General features: G+C 42.3%; 1 protein-coding gene across 1 annotated transcript in view; it reads right to left on the reverse strand.

Annotated features, from left to right (window-relative positions):
* WWP2 (WW domain containing E3 ubiquitin protein ligase 2) overlaps positions 1 to 17,836 on the reverse strand; it is a 143,608-nt gene that overhangs the window by 43,052 nt on the left and 82,720 nt on the right. Inside the window, exons 7-8 of the mRNA XM_005896501.3 lie at positions 17,191 to 17,318; positions 2,517 to 2,727 (exon numbers count right to left, since the gene is read on the reverse strand). Coding sequence (XP_005896563.1) covers positions 2,517 to 2,727; positions 17,191 to 17,318 — 339 coding nt within the window. The remainder of the gene's footprint in view (positions 1 to 2,516; positions 2,728 to 17,190; positions 17,319 to 17,836) is intronic.

Below are 17,836 nucleotides of genomic sequence, written 5' to 3' on the forward strand. Positions count from 1 at the left end.
GGGGTAGATGAGGCCTTGTCCTGCAGAGCTTTTTCTTATTAGGGTCTTATTAGGGATTTGAGAACTGACTCCTAAAGACAAGAGGAAACCAGTGAGGCATTCTAGGTGGTGAAACATTATGTTCAGAATTTTATTTAAAAGATTAAAAGTGGTTCCCCTGACTCCTGAATGTAAGATACCAAGAAGGGAGGGATGATCCACCTTGTCTGGATCTCCTAAACTTGTAAGTAAGCTGCTAGGGTGGAGACAGCAGGGCTGTGATTTGGGAGGCTCGGGGTGGAAAGTGTGCCCTTTCTGGCTTGCCATCACAGACCAGAGAACTGAAAGCCTGCCAGCTTCACCGCCATGCACTCAGCACTGCCAGTGGCAATCGCCAGGCCCCGAGACAGCCCACAAAGTACCAGAACTCCCAGTGGGCACCTGGAAGCCCCTCTGGGTGGCCAAGACTGGGTCTCAATGACCTTCTCCGGACCACCACTCATGTTCAAGTGGGAAGCAGCCTCCTCAGACCTACCATCGCATTCTAAACGCTCCAGGGAGAAGATGCTGTTCAAACTCTACCCAAGAGAAGCAGTTCAGCCTCTGGTTGGGGTGGGAGGCCAAGTAGGAAAACCAGCTTCTCTGAGCTGCTCTGACCGCCAGACTCAGAATAAAGAGTGTTTTCAGGGCCTGGAGTTTTCCAGCTGCCTGGAAACAGGAAGGGCCCAATCCAGGAGAACAGTAACCCTCACACACGCCCTACATAAAGACGCCTTGAGCCAGTAGCCCTAATTGCCTGTGACTGACACACGGGAGGGAAGCCCTCCTTCCAGGCTTTGCTCAGCGGAAAGCAAACAGGCTCCTGAGGCACCGGGCGGCCATCTTCTCTCCCTCTGCCAAAATGATCCCACTCTGTTCCTCCCAAATTATATACAGATTTCAAATTATAAACCAAACAAAGGTCTTTCGAGTATTCCTTACCACATACACAAGAGGAAAAAAAAAAGCCTCTGTAGGAAGGAGTTGCACACAAGCAAGTAGTTATAAATCTTTTCACAAAATGAAAATTTTCACAGAAGACTTTGGAGCCACCTCTCAGTACCCCCTGATTCTCTATGGGTCTGAGGGATTAAAAACCATTTGTGATATTTTTCATGTGTTCATTGTGTTTTGTTAAGAAATGTAAGTTGTGTGCCAGATGCTAGGGATGTGAGATGTAAGTGGTAAAAATCCCAAATGCCTTCAGATTTAGGATTTTTTGTTTGTTTGGACAATGGGGTTTTCTAAAGTGGCTGAAGAACAGTATGGTGTATTATACATCAGTATACCATCCTTCCCTTTTATCACAAGGGCTTCCCTGGTTCCAAGCTGATAACCAGGATGGGCGGTGGGACCGCATGGAATTGGCCCTGACAAGTGATTGGGAACCCTGAGATAAGACTGTTTCCCAGTTCAGAACCATTCCCTTCTTCTATGATTCTTTCATAACCACTTTAGAAATATCATTCACCAGGTGTAACACTCACCATTGGGTGAGGGCTTCACATACACTGTCTTACTGGAGCCCCTTAAAGAAATCAATCCTGACTATTCATTAGAAGGACTGATGCTGAAGCTGAAGCTCCAACACCATGGCCATCTGATGCAAAGAGCTGACTTATTGGAAAAGACCCTGATGATGGGAAAATTGAGGGCAGGAGCAGAAGCGGGCAGCAGAGGATGAGATGGTTGGATAGCATCACTGACTCAATGGACGTGAGTTTGAGAAAACTCCAGGATATGGTGAAGGACAGGGAAGCCTGGCATGCTGCAGTTCACAGGGTCACAAAGAGTCAGACATGACTGAGTGACTGAACAACAACAAATTCCTGGGGAGGTAGTTATGCATGATTATCACCTCTACCCTACCTAGATGGTAAGTCACCTGGGCAAGGTCATAAAGGGTCAAGTTAGGATTCAAATCCAGATCTATTTGATTCCCAGGTCCCTGCGCTTCATTTCCTCTCGCTTTTGGCCTACTGGGGCCATCTTCCTATCACCCAAGAACTTTTGTATAGGATCTCATTCTGAACCAAAAGGTGGGGCAAGAAAACTATGAGTCCACGTTAACATCAGCCCAAGCCATGGAAAAACATACAGTAATACTCAGGGCCTAAAGTCCTCCATGGGCCATTGAGATAAAATGCAAGGGAGAAAAGCTGTTTTCTAGGCAGGAGCTGGGCAAACCCAGTGATTCTGGAGGGCAAAATGAGCTTCTTGTTCCATAAAAGCCACACTCTTTGAGTCGAGCTGTTTATTTCAAGTCACTGTATAAGGTAGCATTGATTCAGCCCCAGATGATTTAGGTCTTTTTCAAGATTTATGTAGAACGAGCAGTCCTTCCACACCTTCTTCGCTCCTATGCATGGCAGCCTCCCCAGGGACTCTAGCTACCAGGTAATGAATAACCACGTTGTTTCTGCCCTGGTGAAGGAGCCCCAGTTGGTTTTTTTCTAGGGGGTCGGGGGGGTGCTGTGGTGGGACAGAAGGCTACTCACCCAGCAGGCAGAACATCAGGGGCCTGGGCGGCTGCAGGGAACTGCTGAGTGCCCGAAGTGCTGGGCTCCTCCCCTTCGGCTGGTGTGGCCGTGGCAGGGATAGCCGCAGTGGTGGGGTTCGGGGTCACACTGGACACTGCAACAGGCGGGGACGCCACACCAACAACAGAGGGTTCTTCGGGATCAGTGGTTGCAGTGGGTTCGTCATTCACTGAAAATACATAAATGGTATTTTAGAGATCAGCTCAGCATTGTGTTCACATTTACCAGGTTTCTCACTTAGTGGTATAACACAGAACCTACAAGGGTACCACACATGTTACCCAGTGACAGCAAAAGATTTTACAGAACATAATACTGGAAAAGACAGTAAGTCAGTAAGAGCCTGCAAGAAAAAAAAAAAAAATGGAAGATGGATCTGAAATAAATACATTATTAAATATTACCTCCTTCATATAACTTTATTAAAATTTTCTAACATACTATGGTTACATTTATTGCAATAAAAGCAGCAGGAAAAGTAAGGCACCAGGGAAGTGTGTTAGTGATACATAGAGCATAGTCAAGGCCAAAGTCAAGTTTATAGGGTTTTCTTTAAACTTATCACTTGTCTGCTAGGTACAAATAAATACCACCTTCTTTCAAAAAGCTCCATTCACACTAAGAGGTAGTAAACTTTGAGTACCGTGCTTGTTCTTTTAAAGATACATACTCAAAGTGAGGAGCAAAGATTAACAGCCTACACAGAAAAGATGGCATCCAAGGGAACAACAGACAAAGACAGAAGTGAAATGAGCTGATTCCTGAGTCTCCTCATTTCTCCAGGTCTTTGATGATTACTCATGTTCACAAGGACCCCAAGGCACTGCAATATCCTCTCACTCAGAAAGGAACCAAACATGGTCTGAAACATTTAAAATTCTTTGAAAATGGATAAGCCATAAATATACAAAGAATTTTCCACATATGTGATTTGGGCTTCCCTGGGGGCTCAGACAGTAAAGAATCCACCTGACGATGCAGGAGACCTGGGTTCAATCCCTGGGCTAGGAAGATCCTCTGGAGGAGGGAATGGCTATCCACTCCAGTCTTCTTGCCAGGAGAATCCCATGGACAAGAGGAGCCTGGCGGGTTACAGTCCATGAGGTCGCATTGAGTTGGACACGACTGAGCGACTAACATATATGTACATTTACACTAGAATTCCGAAGGAAAACCCCCTTGGTTTAGCCTCATCTTGGTAATTCAGAATCTCTTTTTGGTGTTTCCTAGTGGCCATCCCGGAGAAGGCAATGGCACCCCACTCCAGTACTCTTGCCTGGAAAATCCCATGGATGGAGGAGCCTGGTAGGCTGCAGTCCATGGGGTCGCTGAGAGTTGGACACGACTGAGCGACTTCACTTTCACTTTTCACTTTCATGCACTGGAGAAGGAAATGGCAACCCACTCCAGTATTCTTGCCTGGAGAATCCCAGGGACGGGGGAGCCTGGTGAGCTGCCAGACGTCTATGGGGTCGCACAGAGTCGGACACGACTGAAGCGACTTAGTAGCAGCAGCAGCAGTGGCCATCCAGATCCTAATTGAACATTTCTTCTAAGAAACAACTCACTATAGAGCCATTCCATTGTTTCTTTAACTTTTTATTTGTATTGGGGTATAGCTGATTAACAATGCTGTGATAGTTTCAGGTAGCTGATAGAACAGCAAAAGGACTCAGCCATACATATACATGTAACCATTCTCCCACAAACTCCCCTCTCGTCCAAAGAGCCATTCCACTGTTGAACAGAAGTAGCTACCAGAAAGACTTTCCTTATGCTAAACTGAATTCCACTAGATGGTTTTAATTCCCATGCTCTCAAGCAATACAGAATAAATATCTGGCCACCCTGTTTCTCATTCACTTTCTCTGTTTCAGTGAAAGGCCTGCCATTTCTTTAATGTCTCTAGGTCACGCCCTATTCTAACGGCCTGGCTGCCCTTTTCTAGTTATCTTCTATTGCCTTTATTTCTAAATAATGATATCACAAACTGACCATAATAAATGAGATAATATCAGACCTGCAGAGTTAGATTTCCAATATAAATGATAACAGCAATGTTTAAAGAACACCAGTATGTACCAGACAAAGTGCAAAGCCTTTTAGATGATCTCATTTAAGCCTTATACACAACCCCATTTTACAGTTGAGGAAACTGAAGCTCAAAGAGGTTAAATAAACTTCCAAGGTCATAGGGCACCTAATTCGCACCCCTGCTGTCTGCCTTCAGAGCCTGAACCACTCACTTGCTACAGACTATTTCTCCCTCTCTGCACATCCTCTGATGTGACCCAGGATTATAATAACTCAGAAGCAACCACATGATCCTGTAGGCTAATGTAAGATTGGTTGTCAGCTGAAACTATAATTTCTTCACATGATATGATGCCAAGCTTGATCTTAACAAACAGCAAAGAGCCTAGGAACCACCTGTGATTAATTTAAATAATCTGCTTTCTCTCCAATATATTAAATATTGTCTGACATGCAGAGTAAATTAGTTAATAAACAACTTTATTTTGTGCAACTGATGTTTCCCCAAAATAAATGCAAGAATTTTTATTTATATTCCCAGCATCTTGGTTGAGTTAGTAAAACACAACAGATGGCAAGTCTCTTTACACAAAATATATAAATTTTACTCAATTTCAGTTTAAAAAACCATGACTTTTTTGAGAATCAAATACATTTATTCAATAATTTATATGGAAAACTAAACACAGAAGAATAGCCATAAACATTCTAGACATGAAGAGTCTTGCGTGTATGAGGAAGTAGGGGCAGGGGTGTTCTCCAGAGTATTAGCTAACACATACTATAAAGTTACAACAGCTAAAACAATGTGCACTGATACATGAATAGACAGGTGTCGATTAAATAAACAAGAAAGTTCAGAAACAGAATTAAATACACACTCGAATTAAGTAATTCAGTATATGACAAAGGTGACATTTTAAATTCCTACAGAAAAGACAGACTGTTCAGTAAACTGTACTATGGCAAGTGGGTAGTGTACTAGACAAAAACTGAGTTACATCCCTATTTCACTCCTTGCATCAAAATCAACTCCAGATAGACCAGAGATTTTGACATAAAGAGGAAACCATGAAGGAACTAAAAGAACACAGAGGAGAATACTTTTATAATCTCAAAGCAGAAAAGAGTGTTTAAGGTAGCATACAAAATCTATCAATAAAAGTCATACTCTGTGCTTCCACTGGTCAGGGAACTTGGATCCCACAAGCCATAAGACATGGCCAAAAATACATTAATTAATTAACAAAATGACCCCCAAAAATCTAAAAGTCATAAAAGATTGATGAATTCAACTATATTCATTTTTTAATTGAAATGGCAAAAAAAAAAAAAGGCAAAAGCAAAATTAAAAGAGAAAACAATGAACTTGGAAAGATCATTATCAACTCATATTACAGACTAGTGGCTAATTTCTTTGATATGAAAAAAGCTTCTACAAATCAACAAGGAAAAAAAAAATGCACAGAGACACTTCACAGTGAAGGAAATACAAATTACCCCATACATGTGAAGTACTCCCATCAGGAGACACAGAATGTCTGGTGTCTCTCCTGCAATGGTAGCAGCCATTGATGGTTATTGCCTGAATCCACTAATTGGTGAGGGACTGCAAAACAGTAATAATCTATCATGCCTCTAAAGAGGAATTTCACCTATCAACTATTTGGTGGACTTCCCTGGTGGTTAAGAATCCACCTTGCTAAAAAAAAAGAATCCACCTTGCTGTGCTGCTGCTGCTGCTAAGTTGCTTCAGTCAAGGTTCAGTTTGTGAAGAAAAAGAAGGAAAATAGTTGGTCTTTCATTTATCAGTTTTCAGAAGAATGAGCTGATACTCTCACATCCTCCCAAAAAAGTGAAATTTTATTGTTTAAAAATCATTATGAATTCTTGGATTTAAATATGTTTCAAGTATTTCATTCATGCTGGGAAAGATTGAAGGCAGGAGAAGGGGCTGACAGAGCACGAGATGGTTTGATGGTATCACTGACTCAATGGACATGAGTTTGAGCAAGCTCTGGGAGATGGCGATAGACAAGGAAGCCTGGTGTGCGGCCGTCCATGGGGTCACAAAGAGTCGGACACAACTGAGCAACTGAACAACAAAAAGCATTTCAATCTGCTGTGATTACTGTTCTTATTGGAACTAAAACTGTTTCCTTCTTTGGGGTTAACAGGAGACAGAAGGGGCAAAGATTTTCAAGTCAGTTTCAAGTTTTTCGGAAAAAATTCTAAGATGATTTAAGTGGGAAAGTGAAGAACAGCAGGTATATTGTGCTAACATTTATGTGTATACGTTCAAATAATATATATGGACATGCTTGTATATTCAAATTGGAAAGAATTATAAGAAACAGAACAGGGACTGCTCTGGGGAGGGAAGGGGAGGCTGGAGGACGAGAACAGGAAAGAGACTTTCTTTACACTGTTTAAGCTTTTTTACTTTTGTATAAAGTGTTGACAACATGTATGTACTGCCTATTAAAAAATTATGATGAAATTGTCAACCAGGAAAAGAATAAAACCAGAGCCTTGGGGCATGCCAGTGGGAAAGACTGTCCAGTCAATACTATTTGGATTTGACCATTTGTGCAGCTGCAAATCTAGTTACAAGGGTTCCCACCAGGACTGAGTCTGTGCACAGAGCTATCCGAGAGCCTGTGATTTACCAGAGTCATTCATCTGTTTAAGAGTTTTGTGCTATCTCAAGTTTGGATTGGAGACAAAATATGAAAGCCAGATATCCTAGCATTGAAACTTTACTCGTCCATGCTTATCCTCTCTGCTCTCAAAAAAACTGTGTGTGTGTGTATGTACAGACATACATCAGTTATTGCAGGTGTGATTCCAGATTACCACAATAAAGCAAATATCATGATAAAGCAAGTCACACAATTGCTTGCCAAGGGCATATAAGTTACATTTACACTATACTATGGAGAAGGCAATGCAACCCACTCCAGTACTCTTGCCTGGAAAATCCCATGGAGGGAGGAGCCTGGTAGGCTGTAGTCCATGGGGTCACGAAGCGTCAGACACTTACTGAGTGACTTCACTTTGACTTTTCACTTTCATGCATTGGAGAAGGAAATGGCACCCCACTCCAGTGTTCTTGCCTGGAGAATCCCAGGGACGGGGGAGCCTGGTGGGCTGCTATCTGTGGGGTCGCACAGAGTTGGACACAACTGAAGCGACTTAGCAGCAGCAGCAGCACATTATACTATATTCTATGAAGTGTACAATAGTATTATGTCTTAAAATATAATGTACACTTTATTGCTAAAATGCTAACCATCAACTCTTTTGCTGGTAGAGGGTTTGAAATATTGCAAGAATTATCAAAATATGACAGAGACACGAAGTGAGCATATGCTGTTGGAAAAATGGTGCCACAGATTTGCTTGAGGCAGCATTGCCACAAACCCTCAATTTGCTTTAAAAAAAATTTTTTTAATTATCTGTGAAGTACAATGGGCTTCCCTGGTGGCTCAGTGGTAAAGAATCCGCCTGCCAAGCAGGAGATGCAGGAGACATGGGTTCCATCCCTGGGTCAGGAGGATCCCCTAGAGAAGGAAATGGCAGCCCATTTCTACTATTCTTGCCTAGGAAATCCCATAGACAGAGCCCGGCAGGCTACTGTCCATGGGGTCACACAGATTCGGACACAACTTGGCAACTAAACAACAAATGAAGCATAATAAAACAAAGAGTGATAAGATAAGGTGTGCCTGTATATATACACATGTTCTTAGAACATAAGGACTTGAAATTTCAGAATTAAATCCACCCCATCGCAGCTTATAGTCAGGAGAAACCAAATTTCAGACATTCAGTTACTGCCCCATGGTCACCCTGGTAAAACAGTGACAGAGCACGATCCTTGAGCCACGACTTAACGTAGAGAGAAAAACTGGATTGTCAAAGACGAGGAGTAACAATTTCACCAGCCCTTAGAGAAATGCTGTATGTTACTTTTAAGCTCTATTCAATATAGCCAGTGTTCTTAATCCTAATTATTTGATGTGCACAACTTATCTGTCCCAAAACACTTATTCTTCTTGACAATGAGGGAAATCTTGTTTTCCTTTGTTTTTTGCTACTTTTAGTCTCTACCTCCTATGTCCTTGCCTCCATCCCTCTCTCACCTCAGCCCCTCTTCTTTACAGGCTCCTCCTACTGCTTCAGCCCAGACGGGTCCCTCTGCAGAGCCCACAGTACCTGTGGTCTCAGCTTCTCAACCACACAGCCCCTGTGACATCTACTGTGTTAGCACTTGGCAGACTGTGTCTTTTCAGCTTCTTTCCCTGAAACAGACTATAGAGCAGAGGCTCATTTTATATTTCTTTACACTGTCATAGCGCTTAGTAAAATGTCATTTGACAAACGTTCATTGAACAAATACTTATTTAATAGGCCTAATAATCTAGCAAACGATATCTGAAATAAATGTGCCTCACATTTGGATAACACTATCATTGCAAAGCAGGTTCTTTTAAAAATTTTTAAATTTGGGAATAACTGCAAGTTTATAGAAAAGTTGCAAACACAGTACAAAGATAGCATGCCCTTCATCCATGCTATATAATATTACTACCTTGCTTAACTATGGCACATTTGCCAAAGCTAAAAAAAAAATAACATTAGTACATTACTATTAATTAAATCCCAGACTTTATCTAGGTTTCATAGCTTTTCCACTAATGTCCTTTTACTATTCCAAGATCTAATCCAGGATCCCATGCTGCTTTTCACAAGTTCATTCTCATGAGCTCAGTTTTCTTCCTAGTAATCCCATAAGGAAAGTGGTATTATCCCCATTTTACTGAAGGTAAAACAGAGGCTCCCAGAAGTACCATTTAGAGAGGTGACAAGCAAGTAGCAGAATCAGCACTCAAACCCAGAAGACCACTAAACAAACACAATGGAAGGGGTTGGGGGAAAGAGAAACAGAGATGGCTTAGATGGCTCTCATGTATGGGAAGAAAAGCTGGGTCTCGAGATGAGAGGGTAAGTGGGGTAAGGAGGCAAAATGCCTGATTCCTGCAACTCTGGGTGTTTCACAAAGTTCCCTCTGTGATGCTGGTTAAACACTGTAACTTTATGAATCAGATATTCATTGAGGGCTCAGACATACTCTAGTCACAGTTAGCCAAAAAGAGATCAGGAATTGGAAATTCCTCTGCTTAATCCTAGACCCGCTGCCAGCTCACTGTGTGTTCCAAGATCTTTAGGTGTGTGTGTGGTGCAGCACAGACTCTCACTGTACACACACGTCTTTTCAGCCCCCTCACTCGGGTGTGGAAAAGGCGCCTGCCAACAATGGAAGCTTTTTAAAAGACCAGCTCATAACATATGACACACGGTAAAGCAGTCAGCATGTCTCACCGTGAAACCCAAGAAATGCCTTCCAATGCAACTGATCAACTGAGCGCTTCACGAGACCAACCAAAACCAGAAAAACAGTTCATAACTAGCATGACATGGCGGTGGGTGAGGATTATATAAAGAAAGCAATTAAATTAGATGGAAAAAAGGAAAACTTGAAAATGGATAAAGTCATACTATGTCACCTGATGGGAAAGTTCCATCCTTCCTTGGTCAGTACACAGATTCAAACAATTTCCATTTACCTTCCACCAATTTTTTAAAGGCTTCCTTGGCAGGCTACAGTCCCCATGGAGACTGCAAAAGAATCGGACATGACTGAGCCAGTTACACTTTCATTTTTTTTTCAAGTTCCTAAGCATTCAAAGTCTGAAATTTGTTTTGAAAATATATAAGCTATCAAAGCATATCATGGAGAAAAAGCAGTAAGATGGGACCAGCCTTTCCAGGCATTAAAAAAAAATGTCAATAATCAAAATCACAAATAAACAGGATAAGTAAAGAGTCCAGAAATGAATACTCACTGCATATAAGAATATAAGAAAGTAAGAATATAAGAATATGGTAAGTGATAAACACAAAGTATCACCACAATTAAAAAAAAAAGCAACTAATGTTCATAGGATAATAGGATCTCGCTACAGGGAAAAATTAATTGAAACTCAGCCCTCATTATACACATAATATGAATGTCTACATACATGTGCATATACAGATATGCCACTATAATTTGTGGTGGGATAGTTTAACATGAAAAAAAAAAGTAAAACAGAAGAAAATATTTATTCCATCTAGAGACAAGAGAGAATCTTTTCACTATGGAAGCAAAAGTTGAAATTACAAACACTAAAAAAAACGCTCAGGCAGTTTTTTTGTTTTTAACTACTTTTCTAGAAAAACCACAGAAAAGGAGATAAGAGGCAAAACAAAAATATAATAAAAACTTATAATCATAAAAATAACCAGTAAAACTTGTGTACCTAGATATTTTACACACATTAGGATGACTAAGTATTAAAAAGAAAAAAACAAGTGTTCACAAAGATGTGGAAAAATTGGAACCCTCATTCACTGCCAGTGGGAAAAGAGTACATCTGCTGTGGAAAATAGTTTGAGGGTTCCTCAAAAGCTAAACATAGAATTACCATATGAACCATCAACTCTACTCCAAGGTGTACAGCCAACGAACCAGAAGCACAGACTCAGACAGACACTCAGACATCCACATTCACCACAGCATCAGCCAACAGCCAAGTGGAGGACACAACCAAAATGTCTATCAACAGATGAATGGATAAAATGTGTTTACATGTGGTAAACACATACAATGGAATATTATTTAGCCTGGAAAAAGGACAAAACCCTGATACTTGTTACAACATGGGTTAATCTTGAAAACATTATGCAAGTGAAATAAGCCAGAGTCAAAAGGACAAATGATTCCACATAAAACACGAAGTACCTAGAATACGCAAATGCATGGAGACATAAAGTAGAACACAGACGACGTCTATGGTGGTCCAGTGGTTAAGAATCCACCTGCCAATGCAGGTGGGTTCAATCCTTGGTCTGGGAAGATTCCACGTGCTGAGGGGCAGCTGAACCCATGTGCTGCAACTACTGAAGCCCGCACACTCAGAGCCTGTGCTCTGCACGAGAGAAGCCGCCGCATGAGGAGCCCACACCCCGCAACTAGAGTAGACCCTGCTCACAACAACTAGAGAAATCCCGTGCAGAGCAACAAAGACCCAGGGCAGTCATAAACAAACAAGCAAACATAATGCAGGACAGAGGTTTCCAGGGGATAGGGCTGGGGAACAGAAGGAAGGGAGGATGCTTTTGTGTGAAGGGTACAGTTTCAGTTTGGGATGATGAAAAGTTCTGGAAAAGGACAGTGATGAACCTGCACAACATTGGGAATGCACTCAACACTGCTAAATTATTCACTTAACAATGGCTTAAATGGTAATTTTTATGAGTATTTTACCACAATTTTACTAAAAAGACTATATAAATCTCTAAAGTTAACCTCTATAACTCCACAAGTCAAATAACTGAACACTATGAAAGAAGTCACGTAAGAGAAAAGCAACTGATAACTGTAGAAACACGATAAGCTTAAATGATGAGGTGGGACTCTATACCTGATAGCAAAATGACAAACTAGTATTTACAAGGTCAAGGGAAAAATAATCTTCATATGCCACGAGGAAAATTTTACAATGCCTTGGCATATATGATTATTATAACACCAGATTTAGGCAATCTGGTAACACACTTCAGCTTTTTAAATGTTCATATCCTTTGACTTGGGGCTTCCCTAGTAGCTCAGTCAGTAAAGAATCTGCCTGCAGTGCAGGAAACCCGGGTTCGATCCCTGGGTTGGGAAGATCCCCTAGAGAAGGAAATGGCAACCCACTCCAGTGTCCTTGCCTGGAAAATCATGGACAGAGGAGCCTGGAGGGCTGCAGTCCATGGGGTCGCAAAGAGTCTGGCACGACTGAGCAACTAACACTTACTTACTTATCCTTTGACTCAAGAACTTCATTCCAGAAGAAACCAAGTTGTGGGTAAAGATGTTTACATCAGGATTTTCTGCTTTATTGACTATGCCAAAGCCTTTGACTGTGTGGATCACAATAAACTGTGGAAAATTCTGAAAGAGATGGGAATACCAGACCACCTGACCTGCCTCTTGAGAAACCATATGCAGGTCAGGAAGCAACAGTTACAACTGGACATGGAACAATAGACTGATTCCAAATAGGAAAAGGAGTACTTCAAGGCTGTATATTGTCACCCTGCTTATTTAACTTATATGCAGAGTACATCATGAGAAATGCTGGGCTGGAAGAAGCACAAGCTGGAATCAAGATTGCAGGGAGAAATATCAATAACCTCAGATATGCAGATGACACCACCCTTATGGCAGAAAGTGAAGAGGAACTCAAAAGCCTCTTGATGAAAGTGAAAGAGGAGAGTGAAAAAGTTGGCTTAAAGCTCAACATTCAGAAAACGAAGATCATGGCATCTGGTTCCATCACTTCATAGGAAATAGATGGGGAAACAGTGTCAGACTTTATTTTTTGAGCTCCAAAATCACTGCAGATGGTGACTGCAGCCATGAAAAGACACTTACTCCTTGGAAGGAAAGTTATGACCAACCTAGATAGCATATTCAAAAGCAGAGGCATTACTTTGCCAACAAAGGTCCGTCTAGTCAAGGCTATGGTTTTTCCAGTGGTCATGTATGGATGTGAGAGTTGGACTGTGAAGAAAGCCGAACACTGAAGAATTGATGCTCTTGAACTGTGGTGTTGGAGAAGACTCTAGAGAATCCCTTGGACTGCAAGGAGATCCAACCAGTCCATCCTAAAGGAGATCAGCCCTGGGTGTTCTTTGGAAGGACTGATGCTAAAGCTGAAACTCCAGTACTTTGGCCACCTCATGCAAACAGTTGACTCACTAGAAAAGACTCTGATGCTGGGAGGGATTGGGGGCAGGAGGAGAAGGGGACAACAGAGGATGAGATGGCTGGATGGCATCACCAACTCAATGGACATGGGTTTGGGTGAACTCCAGGAGTTGGTGATGGACAGGAAGGCCTGGCATGCTGCGATTCATGGGGTCGCAAAAAGTCGGACATGACTGAGCGACTGAACTGAACTGAAGAGAAATGCACAAGGACTGAGAAATGGTTATATGAACTATGGCATATTAACTGATAAACAGTATGAAACCACTAAAAAAAGGTAAATAGAAAGACCCTGAAACATGGACACGTGTATCAAAAATAATGAAATGAGGACCTCCCTGGTCCTCATTTGCCTTCCCATGAGAAGGTGAGAGTGAAGGGCTGAGAGTGAAGGGATACGGGTTTAATCCCTGGTCAGGGTGCTAGGATCCCACATGCCTCTCGGCCAAAACACCAAAACATGAAACAGAAGCAATAGTGTAACAAATTCAATAAAGACTTTAAAAATGGTCCACAACAAAAACATCTTTAAAAAAAATAATGAAATGCAGAAAAGAACGTCTATCCATGCTACGTAATTATAACCGTATGAAATGATTTGCCAGGCTAACATCGAGAGCTTACTATGTACCTGGCACTGCGCTAGACATGCTATATGTCTTACATAGTTTATTCCTTATAACAAGCCTAGGAGATATAAACTCTTGTCCTGATTTTATTAATTAGAAAATAAGGGCCATCAAGTCCCTGGGCGTTATACACATGCTGCACATGGGGATGTAGAATCTGACCTCAGCCTGTGTGACTCCTGATCTTATATGCACGGAAATCACATTTAAGGGAGAATTGAGTGAGAGATGTGATTTTTTGAGGGGGATAAAGTTTTCAATAAAAAAAATTAGAAAGTAAATCATTACACACAAGTCTCAATAAAGTGCTATGCCATTATCCTAGACCCCGATTCCACCACTTCTAAAACCTTAGAAATATTATATTTATACAGACAGGCTGCCATTCACCTTCTTTTTATAAAAAATGGATACTTTACAGTTGTGACAACGTGAAAAAACCACCTGGAACTCGGCTCCCTTTTTGCCCCAGATGTCTTTTTCATGCACAGCTGCAGAGCACAGCCAAAAACAGGCTTGCTAAATAAATCTTGTGGGTCTCTGGAAACCTTCCCTGGAGGCACGGCTCACTACCACCACCATTTTGGAACTGGTCCTCACAGTTCGAACAGAGACATATTGAGTGATGGAGGTGTCCTCAGTCAGAGCCACAACCCTCTTCTCATTTTGCACTGCCAAAGAGAGGGGGCTCCTGTCTGCTCCCCAAAGGAAAACTGAGATCTTTCTGTATGCTTTGGATAGACATTAAAAAGCCTACCAGGTCCAGGCTGGCTGTGAGGCATGGTGAACCATCTTCAGAGCAGAAAAGAGAGAGACGAGACAGGGGCCAAGGCATTTGAAAGGTATTTGAACAGGCAGAAATCCCTAACGTGCAACGACTGTCCTTCACAGACTGATTTGGGAGTGGTTTGGACATTCAGACACAGCACCATCAAACATCTCTAAGGCAGTTTGGGGTTACAGATACTTGGCTTTCGGAAGACGTGGCTGGCACCTGCCCCGTCTGCTCAAATACATAATGTTCCTGGAGATAAGGACAATACGCGAAGGTACCTAAAAATAAGCCAAGGGGAAACACAGACCTATTTAAACGTCCAAGGAGACTGACTCAAAGACCGTAACCATAGAAACGTAATTTACCCATAGCTGGACTTTTTTTTTTTTAATGTGGATTTTTTTTTAAGTCTTTATGGAATTTGGTACATTATTGCTTCTATTTAATGGCTTGCTTTTTTGGCCACAAAGCATAGGAGATCTTAGCTCCCCTAGCAGGGATCGAGCCCACACCCTGTAGGGTGCCCATGGTAGGGACCTACTCCTACCCATAGGAGGGAATTGTCTTTATAAGACAAGCAGAGATGGCTGAGGGAGACCAGCATCACAAGAATGGAGGCCCCTGGAAGGACACAGAGGCTGGTATCATGGCCGTGGCATCGAGGTCACAACCGATTCCGAAAGCCAGTTCCCCTTGCCCATCTGTGAACACCTGCCCTCTTCTAGTGACTTATTTTTCTGAGAAGCACATTTACTGGCGCCCACGGTGCTCACACAGTTTTCCCCAGCATGGCCCGTGGCCACCACCTTGCTGTCTCCACCACACAGATGGGAAGCCAGGCCACCCTTGGCTTCTGTGACTGGCAATGCCAGTGCCTGGACACGGTGGCTGGCACAGGAGCGCCAGGTAAGCCGAGACGGCAGCCCAACCACTCATCCTCCTCACCTCCAGTGCTTCCTCGTCCTCAAGGCTCAGGGCCAGCTGGCCAACTCAGTTTCTGCAGGCAGGTCCCAAACTCCAGAGAGAAAGTCAGGCCACCACACAGACAGTGAATCTCACAGGACCCAGGCCACTCTGTCCTGCTGTCCGCCACAGACAACATCATGGCCGACACCCTAAGCTATCACAGTGGCTCTGGAGCCCTCAGATGGTGCTGCCGGAGAACTGAAAGTTATTAGAAGGTAGTCCCAAACGATGCCTCCTGCTCAATAAGTTTGTTACAGAAAGGACAGTAACAATACCAGGCTAATGCTTGCATGGAGAAGCTACGCTGCTATGTTCAATCCAATGACACTTAATTTTTAATTTAATACTTCCAGTAAATAAAAGAAATGTTAAATAGTGATCTTGCTAAATAAAGATTAGAAATTAAATATTGTGCTGTAAACATAATAAAAAGAATAAAACAAATTTGTAACTATTAAAAAGAAGAAGCTATGCTGCTCCAAATTTCCTGTCCTTGCCACACTTCTGCTACTACAAGCATCTACATTTATTTGTGTCACTTTCTGGTTTAAACACCTGCATTCCCCCACCTACAGTTTATCAAAGCAAGTGGCCTTGACCCTTCCCAACTGCCCCAAATTAAGTCAAATCACCAAATGACCAGAAATCACAAAAGATTTGACAATCCTCAAGATGTTTAGAAGAATAAACTTTTGTGGGTTGGCTTTTCCCTTCTAAATTCAACACTGTCCCGATGAGACGGAAGGAAAGCGAGACAAAAATGGATTTGTTTTGAAACAGGTCCTTCTCTTCCCACTTATGGGGAAGCAGGATCAAGTGCAGAGAAGTTCGGCATGGATGTGGAAGGGCTCTCCTCTCTCAAATGGGACAAATACTCTCAATGGAACAGCTACAGGAGGCCCCCTGGTGGCACCAGGGCTTTGCCCCAGTTCAGCATCCCAACCCACTCAAGAGCACCACGATCTTCTCTAAGCCAGCTCTTAACAATAATACTTAGCCTTTTTTCTCCTTAGTCTGATCATTTCCATAAATTAGGGAAATGAAAAAAAAAAAAAAAAGTATCACTTAAAAAAGATATCCCCTCTCAAGAAATCCAAGGTTGATAAGAAATGAATTTAAAAATTAATGCTTTTTAATTCTGTGCCAAGGAAGGTTTGAGAAGAGTGCAGTCATATGGAGAATGACCTTGGCTGTACAGACTATGCCAGAGAGAAAAGAAGATGGGTCATGGAAAGAATGATGAATTCAAATTCCATCTCAGTTTGGGAGTCTTCTCTCACCCACCCGGCATTCTGACACGGCAGACAGAGTCCCGGCTCCATGTGAGCACAGCTCTAGTCTGGGCTGGTGCTCTGTGCTGTCACTCACCTGTGCCATTGGCCAAGCCACTGTGGCTCGGGTTCTTGACGGGCTGGTGGTGCCGGCTGCTAGTACCAGGGCTCTGCTCTCCGGCTGCTGTGGCTGGTCTGGCTGAACCACTTGAATGTCTGTGCGTCCTGCAGGTTCAAAATATAAAACAGACAGACATAAGTTACCATGAAGAAAAAAGAGCTGTGCCCCCACCTAAGTCACCGTATTCCCTCTCTCACTATTTATGGGAAATAAGCCCTGTAATAGTCCTTCTGGTCTTTGACTCGACAGAAGCTGGCCCCAAACGGAGAAACCCAGGTAAGCTTCCTTCTTGGTAAAAAGTACAGAAGGTAACTTTAGGTAAATTTTTCCACTTGAAGTAAACAAATCCAGAGTGAATTGCCCCTACATCTGAAATAACTGGCAAAATATCCTGTGACCATCACATTATTTTTATTGGGCTTGACCATAGGAAATAAACAAGAAAATCACTGGATGGGCTACAGACAACATATTTTTCCCATTAGCCAAAAAAGTAGCCCCAAACTTATCCAAACCCATTTGCTCTATAGCTAGAAACATGCCTGCCTTGGGAATAAATGTTAAGGGCATTAGACAACTTCAAGCAACGTGCGTGTTGCCATGTTTTACCTAGAAAAGGTGA

Source organism: Bos mutus, chromosome 18 (genome assembly GCF_027580195.1).
Source record: "Bos mutus isolate GX-2022 chromosome 18, NWIPB_WYAK_1.1, whole genome shotgun sequence".
In the NCBI taxonomy this organism is placed as follows: Eukaryota; Metazoa; Chordata; class Mammalia; order Artiodactyla; family Bovidae; genus Bos; species Bos mutus.